The 19824-nt window shown below is 54.1% G+C and overlaps 1 protein-coding gene across 7 annotated transcripts in view; it reads left to right on the top strand.

Moving 5' to 3' along the window:
• The window catches only part of LOC135245831 (myotubularin-related protein 5-like), a 51063-nt gene that overhangs the window by 27555 nt on the left and 3684 nt on the right, over window positions 1–19824 (top strand). For 3 of the 7 annotated variants that reach the window (XM_064319144.1, XM_064319142.1, XM_064319140.1), the window contains 29 exons: window positions 258–462; window positions 868–980; window positions 1487–1636; window positions 1813–1881; window positions 2122–2280; window positions 2527–2795; window positions 3859–4031; window positions 4494–4567; window positions 5338–5530; window positions 5665–5792; window positions 6078–6253; window positions 6700–6777; window positions 7993–8129; window positions 9135–9345; window positions 10002–10198; window positions 12089–12226; window positions 12517–12612; window positions 13109–13183; window positions 13830–14002; window positions 14371–14547; window positions 14873–14974; window positions 15307–15492; window positions 16189–16315; window positions 16887–17017; window positions 17151–17390; window positions 18004–18111; window positions 18508–18719; window positions 19180–19267; window positions 19607–19738. In XM_064319144.1, the coding sequence (XP_064175214.1) occupies window positions 258–462; window positions 868–980; window positions 1487–1636; window positions 1813–1881; window positions 2122–2280; window positions 2527–2795; window positions 3859–4031; window positions 4494–4567; window positions 5338–5530; window positions 5665–5792; window positions 6078–6253; window positions 6700–6777; window positions 7993–8129; window positions 9135–9345; window positions 10002–10198; window positions 12089–12226; window positions 12517–12612; window positions 13109–13183; window positions 13830–14002; window positions 14371–14547; window positions 14873–14974; window positions 15307–15492; window positions 16189–16315; window positions 16887–17017; window positions 17151–17390; window positions 18004–18111; window positions 18508–18719; window positions 19180–19267; window positions 19607–19738 (4317 nt within the window). The remainder of the gene's footprint in view (window positions 1–257; window positions 463–867; window positions 981–1486; window positions 1637–1812; window positions 1882–2121; window positions 2281–2526; window positions 2796–3858; window positions 4032–4493; window positions 4568–5337; window positions 5531–5664; window positions 5793–6077; window positions 6254–6699; window positions 6778–7992; window positions 8130–9134; window positions 9346–10001; window positions 10199–12088; window positions 12227–12516; window positions 12613–13108; window positions 13184–13829; window positions 14003–14370; window positions 14548–14872; window positions 14975–15306; window positions 15493–16188; window positions 16316–16886; window positions 17018–17150; window positions 17391–18003; window positions 18112–18507; window positions 18720–19179; window positions 19268–19606; window positions 19739–19824) is intronic. The other 4 variants (XM_064319146.1, XM_064319145.1, XM_064319143.1 and 1 more) reach the window with 3 other exon arrangements.

Genomic DNA, 19824 nt, shown 5'->3' with positions numbered 1-19824 from the left:
TCTGCTCTGAGCTGACATGCCACCGCTGGGCCAGTGAAAAGACTGAAGGTTTATGGGTCTGCTGCAGCGATCGTTTGAGACTGGGCAAAGTGTCAAATGTGGATCGCATGTTGCATTCATCATGGTTTAGTTTGGCAGGTCCGGCCACTGCTTGTTTAAAATATATGTTTTCTTGCATGTGTGTGTGTGTGTGTGTGTGTGTGTGTGTGTGTGTCTGTGTGTGTACGCGTGTGCGTGTGTGTCTGTTTCTTATCCAGGAGAACCCGTACCCGGCCGTGGCCATGCGCAGGCTCCAGAGGCCCACAGAGGCCTCTCACGTGCAGCTCCACCAGACGGCCTTCCCTCACCTGGACGAGGTGGCCGTGCAGCTCTTCATCGACCACGCCGCCGCCAAGCTGAACAGCGCTCCGCCCGCCATCCGGCCCCAGAGCAAGGGCATGGTGGGCTCTGGAGCCCCTCTGGGTGGGTACCGCTGCCCCCGGGGGGTGCCAGGGTACCCCCATTTAGGCCAGAAGTGCTAAAGGGCATAGGGTCCCATTCAGGATGGGTGTGTGTAAATGGACTGAAATACAGAACAGGAGCACATACAGGTGAAGTCATGTTGTTAGTATCCATGTGCAATCAGTACAAACCTGTACAATGTATTGCACTTTTAAAACAGAATCTGCTTGTGATGGGTTTTAGCAAATTCAGATGAATCTATATTAAAAAGGGCTTGTTTTCTGTAGTTAATTTTGCACCTTATGGTTTTATGTGCTAGTTTCTTTAGGGCCTGTTGTCAGTTAGATAAGTTGGTTAGATGAAGCCCATTTAGCTGCTGATTGTTTTCGGCCCTTGGGTGAGCAGAGTGTTTCCGGGCTCTTCCAGGTGAGGTGGTGGACCGGCACGGTAGCGCTCTGGCTAACAGCGCCCGCAGGCTGGAGGTGGTGCGCAGCTGCGTCTCCTGCGTCTTCGACGGCAAGCTGCTGGAGGCCAAGAAGGTGCTTTCCCTCGGCGTCTCACCTCGACCGCGGCCGTTACACAGCTGAAGTCACACCTTCCGCGCAGCGCTGACATTGCTGGAAAGTTCCTGGATCGAGTTCAAGTGAACCGTCCAGGAAAAGCCCCCGATATTGCATTGCATACATTTTCATTTATTTACTGGAATGAGCATCTGAAAATGAGAGTTTAAGGGAACTGAAAGGGAGTTTATTTTGGTCGAGCCTGAGGGTGTTCCGTGTGCTTTCACTTTTAAATGACAATTATCCTCCGAGGCTGGGAAAAGCCAAGCTGTATAATTTTGAAACCAAAATTGGATTTCCGGAGGCTTTTCATCCAAAGTAAATGGAGACTTAAACTTAAATTAAAAAATAAATCTTTATGCTGCTGGCAGCAACATTTCAGTACGCGGACTAACTGTAGTCACAGCAGGTGATGAATCTCTGCACTTTTAGCTGATTCTGCAGGCAGTGTGTGGCTCTGAACCCCCTTCTCTCTCGCCCCCTAGCTGCTGCCGGCGGTACTGCGGGCTCTGAAAGGCCGGGCGGCGCGCCTGTGTCTGACCCAGGAGCTGAACCTGCACGTGCTGCAGAACCGGGCCGTGCTGGACGACCAGCAGTTCGACTACATCGTGCGCATGATGAACTGCACCCTGCAGGTAGGCCTGGCCGCTCCCATGTATAAATATTTACTATATAAATATTTAATATCAAATTCAATGCATCACAGCATACACAGACCTGCTTTGCTCAAGAGTAACTGTTTAATCCAATGCTCATTATCTGGAATAAAGTGTATTTCATATTCCTGGTTCTCTTCTCTGTGTGTGCTCAGGACTGCTCCCACATGGACGAGCATGGTATTGCGGCCGCCCTGCTCCCCCTGGTCACAGCCTTCTGCAGAGTAAGTACACTGCGCCCGCTCGCCAACACCTGTCCAGGTCAACGCCAAAGTCAATCTTTCCACATGCATCGCCACCACCTGTATCCATAAGTAAAGCACAGGGCACAGTGTGTGGGTGTGTGTGTGTGTGCGTGCGTGCAAGCGAGAAACCGGATAGGAGCCTTTTTATGAGCCTATAAAAGGCACTTTTGTGTTTGTGTACTGTGTGTTTTATGTCATTATCATCTCCCCTGTGTGTAGAAACTGGGGGCGGGCACCACGCAGTTCTCCTACAGCTGCGTGCAGGAGCACACGGTGTGGACCAACATGCAGTTCTGGGAGGCCATGTTCTACAGCGACGTGCAGAGCCACATCCGGGCGCTCTACCTGGAGGGCAACGAGAACGGGCGGCTCAGTCCGGTAAGAGCGGCGCGGGGCGGAGCGGAACGTTCCGGGCGCAGGTGGCGGCTCTCGGCCGTGGGCACTTGACTCTGCTCTGAAAAGGAGCTTGTGCGTAGGGCCCTCCTCAGTGCCGTGAAAAGAAACAAACTTGTGGACTTAAACGTTGTGTCTGTTCTCCTGAGTGGCCACAGTAGACGTGTCTGCTGCCTGACCCCCCCCTCCTCTCTCCAACCCCTGCCACCTCCCCCCACCCCCCCTCCCCAGGACGGAGAGCAGGCAGGGGAAGAGCACGAGGAGTCGCGCTCGGCCCTGGAGATCGCCTCGGAGCAGCGGCGCCTGTGGCCCACGCTGTGCAGCGACAAGCAGCAGGAGCTGGTGCAGAAGGAGGAGAGCACCGTGTTCAGCCAGGCCATCCACTACGCCAACCGCATGAGCTACCTGCTGCTGCCGCTGGACACCAGCAAGAACCGCCTGCTGCGCGGCACCGGCCTGGCCGACGTGGAGAGCGTCAGCAACAGCTACGTCACCAACAGGTACGTCACTAGCAGCTACGTCACCTACGGGTACATCACTAGCAGCTACGTCACCTACGGGTACGTCACTAGCAGCACTGTACACATGCACTCTCACCTGGGTACGCGCACACGCAACAGGTTCCGTTCTCAACAGGTAACGTCCACAATCAGACATCCGACAGCCCCCAGCCAACAGGTACATCCCAACAGGTTTTACACATACTCCCACGTATGCGGTACATCACGTCATAACAGGAACATCTACAGGTATCATAACCAACAGGTAACATCCCCAACAGGTATCATAACCAATAGGTAACGTCCACAGCAGGTGACGTCAGTGGCAGGTGACTGTACAAACACGTATTATTTGGAACAGTGTAGGTCAACATCAGCTACGTCACCAACAGGCAATGTCACAAACAAGTGATTTCACAAACCCAGCTATTACCAATAAATGACTAACCTCAGTGCCACCAAGTAACGTGAGGGAGAACGAGCGATGCTCCTCTTGTCACGGAGGCTGTGTCAATATTGACTCAGATTGATTGTTTTGGTCTGCCCGGGGGGAGAGGTGAGTGACTGAGCTGTGATTAATGATGTCTGCTGGCTAAAAGCCACACGCCGCATTGTCATTCTTCACTGGAAGACCTTGCATGGCTCCAAATGTGATAAAGAGGAATAAGTACAGCACAGTCATTTACTTTTGGCACCTGTCCTAGCAAGTCAACAACATGTGCGTGCATTATTTCACATCACCTTTAGTCATTTTCAGCCATCTTATTAAAGTCCTCTACCTTCCCCCCCCGGGGTCTCCCCCAGTTGATCCTTCCTGAAGTTGAGGTTGTTGGGGTTGTGTAGCAAGGCAGTTGTTACTGAAAGTGAGATTGCTTGTCCAGGTTCTCCCCAGATTCTTCATTTAGAATCCTGAGACTTTTGGGGAACCCCAGAGGCAGTTGGGAGATGTGGGGCGTCCGGCGCTTGGAGTGGGGGCAGGGGGTTACACAGCGGCGCTGAGTCTGCCTCCACAGGCCGCCGGTTTGACCCGGTTTGTGCTTGCTTTGCGTTCTCTTTTCCGCAGCATTGCGGGCAGCATGGCGGAGAGCTACGACACGGAGAGCGGGTTCGAGGACGCCGAGAGCTCGGACGTGGCCAACTCGGTGGTGCGCTTCATCAACCGCTTCGTGGACAAGGTGTGCAACGAGAGCGGCGTGACCAACGACCACCTGAAGGCCCTGCACACCATGATCCCAGGTAGGCCTGCTGCTGGGCGAGAGAGGTAGGGCTAATGTTGGGAGAGAGAGAGAGAGAGAGGTAGACCTAATGCTGGGCTTGAGAGGTAGAGACATTGCAGAGAGAGAGAGAGGTAGGGCCAATTCTGGGAGAGAGAGGTAGGCCCAATGCTGGGCGAGAGATTTAGGGTCAATGCTGGGAGAGAGAGGTAGGCCTAATGCAGGGAGAGAGAGGTAAGCCTTGGTTGCTCCTGTTGAAACTCAGCTGTATAAATTAAGGATAATGTGTGAGGCCTTACCATTTGAAACTGTAAATCTTCCGTAGGGTGTCTCATTAAAGCACATGCATAATGTAAGAGCTGCACTTCAGGGGCGTCCATAACCACCTTGTTCTTGCCCAGCGGTAACTTCAGTTTTTACAGTCTGGCTCCTCTCCTCTCCTCCCCTCTCTCCCCTCCCCTCTCCTCTCCTCTCCTCTCCACAGACATCGTTCAGATGCACATTGAGACCCTGGATGCAGTCCACAGGGAAAGTAAAAGACTGCCTCCGATCCAGAAGGTAACCCGGATTTGTGCAGCTTGCACTGCGGCGATTTAGAGAGGGATCAGCCTTTGCTGAAAAAGGATATTGGCTTTTCTCTGGTTCCTCCTTCACAAGCAGCACAGCTTAGGGCTGTGAAATGCATTGTCATCATAACCACATCTAAGCTTTCCTTTTAAAAAAAATTCTGTCAGTCCATAATGCAGTTAGTCTCTACCTGTCTGTCTCAAGATAGAGACAATGGGCCATTCATCTACCTCCAAGGTTCCGCCTGCGTCTGGACACGTAGTCACCCGATTGGTCAGCTTGAGTGATTATGGGGTGACCTCCCGGTAATCTCACACAGGCTTCGAAGGCCCAGATATCCAGATATTTGGACGCAGTGTTGCCAAGCCCTTCACACTTGGCCCTCTGCTTCCTGGCTGCAGCAGCTGTCTGGGCTTCACCCTCTTAAATGCCTCCATGGGTCTCACCATCCAACATGTGCATTAGCAGGAGCCCGGGGCTCACCCCCCCCCCCCCAGGAATCTCAGCATAGCCTCCTGTGTGCTTGCGAGTTTACATTACATTGAGCTAAGGAGGCCAGTTCCAGCAGAGTTGAGATGGGGACGGGGGTCTTGGCCGTTGCATAATTCAGCTTCTGTGTAAAGCGTAATTGAGAGCAGTGATGGCGGGGTGCGGTGGAAGTGAATGCGCCCTGCAGGCCGAACTTCAGACTTGTGTTTTGTTTAGCGTGTGCACCGCTTTCTAACAGTGCTGGGGTACCCCCTCTGTGTTCCCTTCCGCAGCCCAAACTGCTGAGGCCCGCTCTGCTCCCAGGGGAGGAGCTGATGATGGAGGGCATGAGGGTCTACCTCGTTTCGGACGGGCGGGAGGAGGCCACCGGGGTGATGGGAGGCCCACCCCTGCTGCCCGCCGAGGGGGCCGTCTTCCTCACCACCTACCGTCTCATCTTCAGAGGGACCCCCACCGACCCCCTCGGTGAGTCCGGTCCCCCGACTCCCAGCCAGCGGCTCGGGTCACCGCAGGGACCCCTTGGGGGCAGGGAAGGGCCGTAAATCAGCGCAGCGGCTAACGATTTGGGGGGCCCCCTCTGTCCCTCTTCGCCTCCGCAGTAGGGGAGCAGGTGCTGACCCGATCCTTCCCCGTCGCCTCGCTCACCAAGGAGAAGAAGATCTCCGTCTCCCTGTCCATGGACCACTTCCTCCAGGATGGTCTGCAGCTGCGTTCCGGAACCTTCCAGGTGGAATGGAGTTCTGTATTAACCCTTTGAAGAGTAGATTTCTTTGAAGTTTTTTTCTAAGTTCTAAGTAGATGTTCTAGAATTCCTTTGCTTTCATTTACCAGTGAGTGATTGTTACATCAGCATTAGAATGTTCAGTGAAGAGCATTCTGATCACATATTTCACACCTCAAAGGGTGAAATGTGTCATGTGAGGCAGTGACGCAGAGCATGCATGCCTGTCCGTTGCATGCAGTAACAGAGCGTTTTTCTCCCTCTTCTTCGCCCTGCGTCCCTCCCTCGCAGCTGATGAAGATCGCCTTTGACGAGGAGGTGGCCTCCGACCTGGCGGAGGTGTTCCGGAAGCATCTGCACAAGCTGCGCTACCCGCAGCACGTCCACGGGACCTTCGCCTTCACCGCCGGCCAGTCCGGCAAGATGGCGGTCGAGCACAAGAGCAAGGAAAAGAACCAGTCTTTCAGGTGAGATCAGGATGTCTAAGTAAGAACTAGTCTTAAAGTAAGATCAGGTTATTAAAGTAAGAACAAGTCTTTAAGTAAGATCAGGTTATTAAAGTAAGAACAAGTCTTTAAGTAAGGTCAGGTCAGGTCTATGTTTATTTTCTATCAAATATAGAGTGCAACCAGCAAATATAACGAGTGCCACATTTATTTTTTTTAATGCCTGTCTTGTTAATGAAATTTGCCTTGCTGCAAAATAGCCGCAAATAAGAACATTTACTGCATTAATGCTCCATGACGCAAGTTTGGCGGGAGTTTCAGAAGCCTCCTTCAGGCCTTGGGCGAGGCCAGGTGACGTGAGGAGGTAGACGGCGGTGCGGTGCGTGGCGTCGGCCACGTTGCCCCCTCCACGTTGCCCCCCTCCCCGCCGCCCCGCCCAGGCGGCTCACACTGTGTCTCTGCCTCAGCCCCTGGCAGACTAGCGAGCTGCTCCACGGCCTCAAGTCTGGCGTTTGCACTCTGGGCCGCGTGAGCCACTCCACTACGTAAGGCCACGACGACTCTGAACCCTCTCACAACTCGGGGTGTGAAAGAAGCACTAGCACTGATCTTCACGGGCTGCCAACCAGTCACGTATATCCCTGCTCCCCGGCCTGCGGTGCCAGGCACCTCATTTTCTCACGGCCTCGTGAATAATTTGTTTATTAGCGCCGCTCGCGTTTGCTCTGCCTCAACTTGCAGTCGAACGCCCCATTCGGACGCCGTTGAGGTAATAGTGCGATTCTCACAACCCACGCAGACTTTTCCCTTCATTTGACCAGTAACTGAACGACCTCAAGGCCGTTGACATTCCCGATTTTTATAGGCGAGTTGTCCGGAGGTCGTCCTATGACCTTTGCCCTCTGACCTGTGCCAGTGCTAGTGGCTATTTCAGACTCTAGGAAGAATCTAGAATCTGGACCTGATTCCTTTCTGCATGCCTTGGACACCTCTGATTTCTCAGTCCCCTCCGCCCCTCGTGATCGGGCATACGTGCACACACACACGTATACACACGGCCACACCCCCACCCCCACGCCCACACGCACGCCAGGTGGGTAATGCCATTGGGAGCCATGGCAACCGTGCTCTTTGATGTGCCTACAGGCGTAACCTTGCGTGTCTTTGATGATGAGCCTCCCTGGCGGGATTCAAAAGCGTGCCGCGACCCGCCGCTGCACCGGGGGGTGGGGGGGGGCAGGGGGGGTGTCCGGGGGGGTGGGGGGAAGGGTAAAGGCAGCGCCTGTCACATGCTTGTGTGCACCCCTCTGCCTCATGTTTTCCATGCGAGCGGGGGCTGGGTGGGGGGGGGGCGGTGGGGTGCGGGTCACGCCTTCTTCATGGTTCACCTTTCACACAGTTTCCTCTCTGAATCACCGGCGGGATGGCGCTTCCTCACGTCCTCCTGGCTGACGGGGCCGTCCAATCTCTGCCTCTCGCTCTCCGACATGGCGGCTTGGGCTGAGGACGCACTGCATGCTAATGGCGCTCAACGCTGCTCATTCACCCGCCAACTGTACTCCCAATGAGCACATGAATCTCTGTCTCTCTGTCTCTTTCCAACTCATGTCTCTCTCTCTCTCTCTCTACCTGTCTCTATGTCTCTATCTCTATCTATGTCTATCTTTCGCTGTCTATCTCTTTCTATCTCTCCATCTCTTTCTCTCTCTTTATATCTCTCTAACTGTCTCTCTGTCCCCCCCCCCCTCACTTTAATGTAGAACTCTCAGTAAGAATCTTGTGAAGAGTGCCAAGCGGACGATTGGTCTTCAGTACGTGACCCGGAAGAAGTACAAGCCCCCGACCTGGGAGAGCCGGACCAGTCTGCAGTCACAGCCGGACGAGGATGAAATCTCAGGTAGGGCTTATGCCACAGTCCTTCCCAGCACAGTAAACATCCTTGAATGTGTCAGACTTCCTGTTGTTTTTTAACACGTGCACTTGTTTGATTATTGCCATGAAAGGGAGGCAGTCTGTTACCAGAAGCTCGCCGGCTGCATCCTTATTAAGATTTACGACGTCTGCTTACCGTTTAATTATTTTATGTGTTCTTTTCAGCTCACGTTTTGTGACACTTCTTTTTTTTTTTACGCCACTGCTGGGTCCTGAAACACTGTATCAAACCCAGGAAGGTGCTGGGCTTATTTTATTTTTTTTCAATCGTGACATTTAAAAAAAATTTTGTTTACGACATTGTTATTGTAATCCATGCACGTGTGTATAGTCACACCAGTACACGTTCTAATAACATGCAGCTTTCTCTGGAACAGACTGCAGCTGGCTGTGTAAATGTACAGTATGCTGAAGTGTAATTGGCTCTTTAGTGCTTGGTCCTGTGTCATATACATACATTCTGCCATCTCATTGGTGCCAGATTAGACAGCGTGCCAGTCCAACCAAATAATTTTTCATAAGTCGGTCTGCACAACGAAAATATTATTGAAATAATGATGCTTTTGCAACTGAAACGTGACCCCCCCAGTGATACAGTAGTACAAGCAAGGTGTATGACTCCATCCCTTTGCACATGTGTAACTCCATACTGTACACATGACTCTATCCATGTATAACTCCATACTGTACATGTATGACTCCATCCCGCACACATATTACTTCATACTGCACACATATAACTCCATACTGTACATGTATGACTCCATCCCGCACACATATTACTTCATACTGCACACATATAACTCCATACTGTACATGTATGACTCCATCCCGCACACATATTACTTCATACTGCACACATATAACTCCATACTGTACATGTATGACTCCATCCCACACACGTATGACTCCGTGCCGCACACGTATGACCCTGCGCTGCACGCGTTTGATTCCGTGTGCTGTGCCTCAGTGTCCGAGGAGGCGGAGCCGAGCTCGCCGCTCCCCCTGTCCTCCACCATCAAGCCGTCGGACCGGCAGACCATGAGCAGCGCGGTGGAGCGGGCCTGTTGCCGTGACTACCAGCGGCTGGGCCTGGGCACGCTCAGCAGCAGCCTGACCCGGTCCAAGAACGAGCCCTTCCGCATCTCCACCGTCAACCGCATGTACACCGTGTGCCGCAGGTAGGACCCCTACATCGCTGTCATACCCTGACACCGTCTGTCAGATGCCCTGTGTAAGGGGTGTGTCTGCACCATAAGCTGGGTGTGTCCTATTGGCCGGGGGTGAGACCCCAGCCCTGGTCTCAGTCACTGAATAAAATGCTTTACTTTTCCTTTTCATTATTATATGGGCACCGTATCTGTGTGACTGCACATAGGAGTTGTTCTCGATGTATAATAACTTCAGAGTCGGTGCACATTGTTTTCTTGCTAACACGGTATAAGCGTGTGTATAAGTATAAGTATAAGTATAAGAGTGTTGCTATAATTATACATGTTATCTCCTTAACCCCCTTCTTTATTGCCTAGTCACAGCTCTTGACGTGACTGTAGGCGATTACGCAAGTGCTTCTTTACATGGGGCATGCATTACTCAGCAGCTCCTGATGTAGCGCTTCCTGTTAACAGTGGCTGTTCCAATGCCATGCGTGACCCAATTCGCTTCTTTTTTTCTCTTCTTAAAATCCATGACTTAATGAGAGCCCTAAGCGTTTTTGTTTGTTTACATTTCATACATAAGGCTTATTCTCACTCACTCTTGGCGGAATGTGGATGGTTGCGCTGTAATGTGAAGTGAGCGTGTCGGTGTTCTGTTGCCCTGCTCTCTCGCGGCGCAGTTACCCCGGGCTGCTGGTGGTGCCCCAGGGCATCCCGGACGGCCCCATCCAGCGCATCTCGCGCTGCTACCGGCAGAACCGCTTCCCCGTGGTGTGCTGGAGGAGCTGCCGCACCAAGGCTGTGCTGCTGCGCTCCGCCGGGCCCCACGGCAAGGGCGTGGCCGGCTTCTTCAAGTCCCCCAACGCGCCCAGCCCAGGTAACACACCTACACCCCCAGCCCAGGTAACACACCTACACCCCCAGCCCAGGTAACACACCTACACCCCCAGCCCAGGTAACACACCTACAGCCCCAGCCCAGGTAACACACCTCACCTACACCTCCAGCCCAGGTAACACACCTCACCTACACCCCCAGCCCAGGTAACACACCTCACCTACACCCCCAGCCCAGGTAACACACCTCACCTACACCTCCAGCCCAGGTAACACACCTCACACTACACCTCCAGCCCAGGTAACACACCTACAGCCCCCAGCCCAGGTAACACACCTCACCTACACCCCCAGCCCAGGTAACACACCTCACCTACACCCCCAACCCAGGTAACACACCTCACCTACACCCCCAGCCCAGGTAACACGCCTCACCTACACCCCCAGCCCAGGTAACACACCTCACCTACAGCCCAGGTAACACACCTCACCTACACCCCCAGCCCAGGTAACACACCTACAGCCCCAGCCCAGGTAACACACCTACAGCCCCCAGCCCAGGTAACACACCTCACCTACACCCCCAGCCCAGGTAACACACCTACAGCCCCAGCCCAGGTAACACACCTACAGCCCCCAGCCCAGGTAACACACCTACAGCCCCAGCCCAGGTAACACACCTCACCTACACCCCCAGCCCAGGTAACACACCTCACCTACAGCCCAGGTAACACACCTCACCTACACCTCCAGCCCAGGTAACACACCTACAGCCCCAGCCCAGGTAACACACCTACAGCCCCCAGCCCAGGTAACACACCTACAGCCCCAGCCCAGGTAACACACCTCACCTACACCCCCAGCCCAGGTAACACACCTCACCTACAGCCCAGGTAACACACCTCACCTACACCTCCAGCCCAGGTAACACACCTACAGCCCCAGCCCAGGTAACACACCTACAGCCCCCAGCCCAGGTAACACACCTACAGCCCCAGCCCAGGTAACACACCTCACCTACACCCCCAGCCCAGGTAACACACCTACAGCCCCAGCCCAGGTAACACACCTACAGCCCCCAGCCCAGGTAACACACCTACAGCCCCAGCCCAGGTAACACACCACACCTACACCCCCAGCCCAGGTAACACACCTCACCTACAGCCCAGGTAACACACCTCACCTACACCCCCAGCCCAGGTAACACACCTCACCTACACCTCCAGCCCAGGTAACACACCTACAGCCCCAGCCCAGGTAACACACCTACAGCCCCCAGCCCAGGTAACACACCTCACCTACACCCCCAGCCCAGGTAACACACCTACAGCCCCAGCCCAGGTAACACACCTACAGCCCCCAGCCCAGGTAACACACCTACAGCCCCAGCCCAGGTAACACACCTCACCTACACCCCCAGCCCAGGTAACACACCTCACCTCAGCCCAGGTAACACACCTCACCTACACCTCCAGCCCAGGTAACACACCTACAGCCCCAGCCCAGGTAACACACCTACAGCCCCCAGCCCAGGTAACACACCTACAGCCCCAGCCCAGGTAACACACCTCACCTACACCCCCAGCCCAGGTAACACACCTCACCTACACCCCCAGCCCAGGTAACACACCTACACCCCCAGCCCAGGTAACACCACCCCCACCCAGGTACACCCTACCCCAGCCCAGGTAACACACCTCACCTACAACTCCAGCCCAGGTAACGCACCTCACCTACACCCCCAGCCCAGGTAACACACCTACAGCCCCCAGCCCAGGTAACACACCTACAGCCCTAGTCCAGGTAACACGCCTCACGTACAGTTAGAGTACACTCGCCTATAGTTGTACAGAAATTGAAATACTGTCTGTATATTGAGTGAGTCGGTGCAGTGATGATTGACAGGACTGTGTCTCCGCCCCCCCCTGCAGGCCCCTCCCAGACGGACTCCAGCAGCCTGGAGCAGGAGAAGTACCTGCAGGCCATCATCAGCTCCATGCCCTCGTACTCCGAGCCCAGCGGCAGGAACACGCTGAGCGGCTTCAGCACCGCCCGCACGGCCAGCTCAGGTAGGAGCGCATCGCCGTCACCCCCCCAAATCCCCCATCCCATCCCCCTACCCCCTACCCTCTACCCCCAACCACCGCCCTCTTTATCCTGAGGGATTCCAATGCAACCAAACTTGGGGGAACCGTGTGCTAAAATGGGATGGGGATTTGAGTGGGCGACCAAACGATGGCGTAGCCGCGGGTGTCACGGTGCACCCAGGTGCCGGTGCGGGCGTTGCAGGGTGGGAGGGCGTGGCAGGGCGCAGCCGAGAGTGACGGCGCGCTCCTCTGTGTTTTGGGGGGATCCCCAGACGTGCCGGACAGGCTGAGGCAGCCCAAAATCGGAGCCCTGATGAAGCAGGTGATGGGGAGCAAGGAGGAGCCGCACGGGACCTTCAGCAGAGGAGGTGACCGGCTGCCCAACTGTACAAAAATAAAATAACAAGCCTTTTAGCCTTATATTTATGACTGCCTGCCTGTTCCATTCAATGAAAAGACTTTAAAAAGTCCCGCCATATACCTAGGTTACTAATTTATTAGGGTTTTAGTGGAGGTAACTGTTTATGCGGTGTTTATTCTGTGCTTTTTGAGATTCATCCAGGTTTCTCTTAAATTTCGCCTCCTAATCTTGTGGTAAATTTGAGCTGACGAATAGAGTTCAACGTTAATCCAATTTCACAATGACGTCGAGTCATGTCCCTCTACCGCGGATTTAATTTGTGGATTGACTCAAACAGCGATTGAAATTAAGTGTCCTTCTTTGGAATTCTGCTTTATAAACCCTTATGTTCAGTGGGTGTTGTATGTAAATTCAGTGGAAGAGGTGAGGTGAGTGTTTTCGTGCTGGTACCGGCGAACAGCTGCGTCCGTGGTAACGGGCCTCTCTGTCCTGTTTAACCTCAGCGCTGGGTCAAAGGGTGGGGGTCGTTTCCCTCTGTCAACCTAGAGCTTCAGGGAGGGGCCGAAACAATCCCAGAGGTACGGTAGATCAAACAGGCCCCCCCCCCTTCCCAGGCCTGGGAATCTAACCAGTCAGTGATCTAACAGCGGAGTCGGCCTGTCTGCTCCATCGTCCACACGAGTCGCCTTCTTAGAGCTAACCCCATGTTAGTCTCTCTGTCTTTTTTTATTTTTGACAGACTTGCCAGCTTTTGCCTGAGTGAGTGCAGTTTGTCTTTGACCATTTCGTGCCGTCGGGTTGTGTGTGTGTGTGTGTGTGTGACCCTCCCTGTGGACTCGAATGGCGCAGCGTGCATGGTGCGCGTGTGTTGTGTGTGTGTGTGTGTGTGTGTGACCCCTCTCTCTCCTGTGTGACTCAGGGAAATGGGGCAGCATGCGTGGCACTGGTGCGCACGTGTGTGTGTGTGTGTGTGTGTGTGTGTGTGTGTGTGTGTGACCCCTCTCTCCTGTGTGACTCAGGGAAATGGGGCAGTACGTGTGGCACTGGTGCGCACGTGTGTGTGTGTGTGTGTGTGTGTGTGTGTGTGTGTGTGTGACCCCTCTCTCCTGTGTGACTGTGGATGGTGGCGTGTGTGTGGTGTGTGTGGTGTGTGTGTGTGTGTGGTGTGTGTGTGACCCTTCCTGTGTGAGTGTGTGTGTGACCCCTCTCTCCTGTGTGACTCAGGGAAATGGGGCAGCATGCGTGGGACGGGGCAGATGAGCGCCTACAACCCCGAGGTGGGAAACAGGCTGGCGGGGAAGGAGTCCCCCAAGGCCAACGGCGGGCCGTCCGAGGCCCACTTCCTGCGCCCGCAGAGGGCCTACCTCTACATCATCGGGGACAAGTCACAGCTCAAGGTAACTCCGCCCCATTCGTAGAACCGCAATGGAATCATTGTCAGTAGCCAATTAGCTGCTGCGTAGCTGGCAGCACCTTCGACCTAGGGACACCATTGGATCATCAAACAGCGTCGAGTCAGTGGCTGAAAACATATTTTAAAAACGGCGATATTGAATGTGATGTCATGATGTGTAACCCAATATGTGCAAGTGCTTATCTGTGCAAAACAACCACGTTATAATCTGGCTGTGTACACAGTTAACAGAATGTAAGTAATATTTGTGTTATTGTTAACTTAACCCTGAGCACATAAGCGCTGTGGTTCATCTCTGCGGAGGTGCGTGGGGTGTTCTCTCACCTGGTCTCCCTGTCCCCCGGGCTCCAGGGAACCAAGCCGGACTTGTTCCAGCAGTGGGAGGTGGTGCCCATCGAGGTGTTCGACGTGCGGCAGGTGAAGACCAGCTTCAAGAAGCTGATGAAGGCCTGCGTGCCCAGCTCCTCTTCCTTAGACCCCAACGCCACCTTCCACCGCTGCCTGGAGGAGTCAGAGTGGATGTGCCTGGTAATGCAAGCCCGTCTGCTGTGCTCCAGTGCGGAGGAGACGTGCTTCTATGTGTCTGTACTGGAGCTTGTGTGTGTGCCTGTGTACCCATTTATATGTGTGTGTGTGTGTGTTTGTGTACCTGTCTACCTGTGTGTGTGTGTGTGTGTGCATGTGTGGGTGTGTATGTGTGTGTATATGAGTGTGTGTGTGTGTGTGTGTGTGTGTGTGTGTATGAGTGTGTGTGTGTGCCTGTGTGAGTGTGTGTGTGTGTGAGTGTGTGTGTGTGTGTGTGTGTGTGTGTGAGCCATGCTCATGCCCGTGGCGGTGCTCTGTGTCCATGCAGCTGCACAAGGTGCTGCAGGTGTCTGTGCTGGTGGTGGAGCTTCTGGACAGCGGCTCGTCTGTCATGGTCAGTCTGGAGGACGGCTGGGACATCACCACACAGGTGAGGGCACCTGGCTCTCCTCTCTCAGACACACACTTCCTTATAGAAGCTCCTCTTTCTGCCCTCCCCCCCCCAAAAAAAATTAAGCTAAAGATACTGGGTATGTGCAATGCCAGTGCGACATTGTTTATTTTATTTTACATTATTTATGTCTCTCCCTGTCAGAGAGGAAATCTGGAGAAGTGTGGTTTAACAGTGTTACTTTGTCCCTGCTTCCCAGGGAGTGTTGGATCGTCAGGCCGGAGTTGGCGGGTCTCCCTCACCGCTAACCCGCTAACAGCTCTGTCTGTCTGTCCGTCCGTCTGTCCGTCCGTCCATCTCGTCTCCCGCAGGTCATGTCCCTGGTGCAGCTGCTGTCGGACCCGTACTACCGGACGCTGGACGGGTTCCGGCTGCTCCTGGAGAAGGAGTGGCTGTCGTTCGGTCACCGGTTCAGCCAGCGCGGCGCCCAGACGCTGGCCGGCCAGAGCTCGGGCTTCACGCCCGTCTTCCTGCAGTTCCTGGACTGCGTGCACCAGGTGAGCCCGCGCCTCCCGGGACCAGGCAGGGGCGTGTCCAATGGGGTGGCCCGAAATAGCTATGTACATAAATATACACAGGGGCGTGTCCAATGAGGTGGCCCAAAATAGCTATGTACACGTGTACATACTTTATACACAGGGACGTGTCCAGTGGGGGGGGGGCTCAGGTGCCACCTGTATTTTTTCACCTAAAATATTGCATTATCATTGGCTAATGTAACTGTTTGCGATAATGTGGCCCCCTGTACTGAGTCTGTGATCCCCCATGATGTCCACCCCATGAAGAAAATCCTGGTAACCCCCCCTGGGCCCAACACGTGTGTGTGGGCGCGTGTGTGTGTGTTATTACAGGCATAATGAAAGACGGGTTATTTTATTCCTCGTGTAAACAAGCTGGGTCCTTATCATTCAGTGGCAGTTTATTACCCTTTGAAGGCTTTTGAATTACTCACCTTTTATTGAGAGCTAACGTGCCGTTTTGCACGATAGCAGTTACACCCTTGTGTCGGTTGTCTGCTAGTCCTTTGTGAAAAAGAAACACGCCTCTGTGCGATCATAATATTGCCGTTATCATCGTGTGATTTTCTCATTCGGCCAAGGGCAGAGTCTTTACTGTAACCCAATCAGGAAGCGCTTCCAGTATGCGACTTGGGAATTCTCTACCTCCACTAACCCCCCCTCCTCTCTCTTCAGATCCACCTGCAGTTCCCCATGGAGTTTGAGTTCAGCCAGTACTACCTGAAGTTCCTGGCCTACCATTACATGTCTAACCGATTTCGGACCTTCCTGCTGGACTCTGACTATGAGCGGATTGAACTGGGTGAGCCGCAGGCCCCTATGTCTCGAGCTCTCCACTTTAGTTAGTGCCTAACGTGTGGGACAAAGCCATCGAGTGCAGACGCACCTCTCAGGTGTGCCCTGATACCTCTCAGGTGTGCCCTGATACCTGTAACGCAGCAGCTGCTGTTTTTGGAGGATGGGAATTAAGCAGGTTTCACAGGAGAACAATTAGAAAATTACTAGTTCCATTTAACATTTTTCTAGTGTATTTTCGAAGTAGATGTAGATGCTTTTAATGAGAAATTAGAGTCTGCTCAAGGAAATTGGGTAGAGTAATGGGGGGTTTCAATGCCTTGAAGTATCAGGTCAGTGACAGTTTGGCCACAAGAGGCCTGCACATTTTATGCAGGTGTAATTCAGGTGTGAACCCAAAGTGGCTGGTGCATCCCAAAATTTACCAGCCAATTTTGCCATTTTACGAGACAGCTTGATATTTAGAATGGAACCGGACCACCAGATGATGGGTGGCAGAGTAGACAAACTTAACAGCCACAGATAAAACATTCTTTCCTGCATTTGGCTGGTCCTAATTCCCCCCACCCTGCTCACAGGTGTCATGTACGAGGAGAAGGGAGAGAGGAAGAACCAGCAGGTGTTCAAGTCTGTGTGGGATTACATCGACCGGCTCAACAAGAAGACGCCCGTCTTCTTCAACTACATGTTCGCACCCGAGGACGGAGAGGTGAGACTCCTACAGGCAACAGCGGCGGCGGCCGTTCCCTGAAACGTGCGTGTGCCTGGTGACATCTAGTGGCGACCTGGGTGCACTGCAGCCACATCTCCCCCTGTCCTCTCCGCTCTCCCCCGTTGTCCAGGTGCTGAAGCCCTACAGCAACATCTCCAACCTGAAGGTGTGGGACTTCTACACGGGGGAGACGCTGTCCGAGGACCCCTCGTACGACTGGGAGCTGGTGCCCGGGCGGGCGGGGCAGCCCGAGGAGGGGGAGAGGCCCGCCGCCGCCGCCGCCGCCCCCAAATCCCAGCGGCGCGTCGTGTGGCCCTGCTACGACAACTGCGCCAAAGTCCTGCCGGACGCCATCACCAACCTCCTCCAGGTCAGTGTCCCTCTCACGCCGTGCCGCAGTCTCACAAGAGAAAACCCAAACCCAGAGAGCGCCATATCTCCCCCCCCTTCCCCCCACCATTCCGCTGGCTAAGTAAGGGTATTTGTTGAGTTTTAAGTGTCGCTAAGTGTATTAGCCTTGTTTCGTAACCCAGTCTGAATGGGGGCCTGTGACGCAGACACACAGTAAATCCTGTTCTTCTGGAGAGCCAGCAGAGTAAAGGATATTTCTGTAAGGCTCTTTTGCGATTTTCTTGCCTAAATCAAACCAATGGCCTTTTTGTGTTGGTTCTCATCAGTGGCGCCAGTTGATGGTCATTGTGGTTGCCAGATATTGTATTGCCTTGCTCTGTGAAATCCCCCTCATCTGGGTCTGGTGGTACTTAGCGTCCCTTCAGTACTGGCGCATCAAGTTTCATTCCGTACTGTCACATGATACACATTGAAAATGTAAATTAATTCCTAAATATACATTTCTAAATCTAAATTCCCCTCATTGGCTCATTGTCCATGTAGATGCGTGTGTGTGTGCGTGTGTGTGTGTGCGTGCGTGCGTGCATGCGCGTGTGTGCATTCACACACACGTCTGGCCATCTCTCCATTAGGAGCTCCAGGATCTGGAGGCGGAGCTTGGCCACATGCCTGAGAAGTGGAAGGACACCTGGGACAAGATCAAGGCCACGCATCGACTAGAGGCCAAGCTGGAGAACAGGGTGAGCCATCCCCTGGGAACTACTGCAGAGTCCACAATCTCATCTGAGAAGAGCTGTTCTTGGTACAGGCTGTTGTTTCAGCCCAGTGCTAAAATAAACTGATCAGCAGCTGATCATGGTTTTCCGTCGAGATTTTAATTAGTCAAATTAACAGCATTTAATTGCTGCAACGAGAAGCCTGCACTAACACCAGCCCTTCCCCGAGTCGACTGTGAGGAGATTTCCTGCCGTCTCGTGGTCAGGTCTGAGAATGCAGCCACATAGATGTAGTGGGGTGGGATCGGGTGAGGTAACGGGGGGGGGGGGGTCAGATCTGATAAATAATTGGGTGAAGAGAAGGGGATGAAATACAGACTGATTGAAGGGTGACTCCTCTCCTCCTCCCTCCTCCCCCAGCACTCCGTCTCCAGCTCTCTGATCTCCTCGAACCTGAGCCACCAGCGGCGCTTGCAGGGTGTGTACCTGCAGGAGAGCGGCATGGGCTCCACCATCAACCTGTCCCTGAGTGCGGAGCACCGCCCCCCCTCCACCCCTGCGGGCGGCCTGGCGGGACAGCCCAGCACCAGCACCCTGTACAGCCAGTTCCACAGCACCGAGAGCGAGAACAGGTGGGTACCCCCACCCGAACTGGGACCCCCGCCCCCCGCGATCTGGGACCCCCGCTCGACCTGGCACCACTGGCCGACCCGGGACCTGTCCCGCGTCCCCCGGCCCCGTTCTCCCCACCTCTCCCCCAGCGGGTCGCCTCATTGGCCTGTTCTCCCCACCTCTCCCCCAGCGGGTCGCCTCATTGGCCTGTCCTCTCCGTCCTCTCCCCCAGCGGGTCGCCTCATTGGCCTGTCCTCTCCGTCCTCTCCCCCAGCGGGTCGCCTCATTGGCCTGTCCTCTCCGTCATCTCCCCCAGCGGGTCGCCTCATTGGCCTGTTCTCCCCACCTCTCCCCCAGCGGGTCGCCTCATTGGCCTGTTCTCCCCACCTCTCCCCCAGCGGGTCGCCTCATTGGCCTGTTCTCCCCACCTCTCCCCCAGCGGGTCGCCTCATTGGCCTGTCCTCTCCGTCCTCTCCCCAGGTCCTTCGAGGGAATACTGTACAAGAGGGGCGCCCTCCTGAAACCGTGGAAACCACGCTGGTTTGTGCTGGACAAGACAAAGCACCAGGTACTGTCATGCACATGATGATGATGATGATGAACATTATATGGATTATTATGAGGAAGTTGGTGAAGGTGATGTTGTGTGATGAAGTCAATGATGATGATGGTGCAAGTGATGATGATGCATGCCTTTTTTGACAGTCAGTTGGAGTCACAGGTAGCTGAACAGAAGTATGGCATTCTGCAGTTGGTAGGGAACTGTAGTCAGCAAGTTGCTAGTCAGTACTAATCCTAGTTATGTCATTGCATTCCTGGAGTTGTCTCAGGCTGTTGTATTTCACTCCCTTGTCACTTTCTCCTGTCCTTTTCTCTCTCTCTCTCTCTCTCTCTCCTCCCTCTGCAGCTGAGATACTATGAGGCTCGGCAGGACAGGGAATGTAAGGGTGTGATTGACCTGGCAGAGGTGGAGGCCGTCACCCCTGGAACCCCGACCATGGGGGCGCCAAAACACATGGACGAGAAAGCCTTCTTCGACGTGAGTGCTCTGATTCCGCAGGCCCGAGTTCATTTATCGCATTATCTCTGTGTTTTTTTTTGCTGTGCCAGTGGCCTTATAGTCTG

The sequence above is a fragment of the Anguilla rostrata genome, chromosome 19, assembly GCF_018555375.3.
Source record: "Anguilla rostrata isolate EN2019 chromosome 19, ASM1855537v3, whole genome shotgun sequence".
NCBI lineage: Eukaryota > Metazoa > Chordata > Actinopteri > Anguilliformes > Anguillidae > Anguilla > Anguilla rostrata.
The sequence above is the reverse complement of the archived record's forward strand: the minus strand, read 5'-3'. Positions and strand labels throughout refer to the sequence as shown.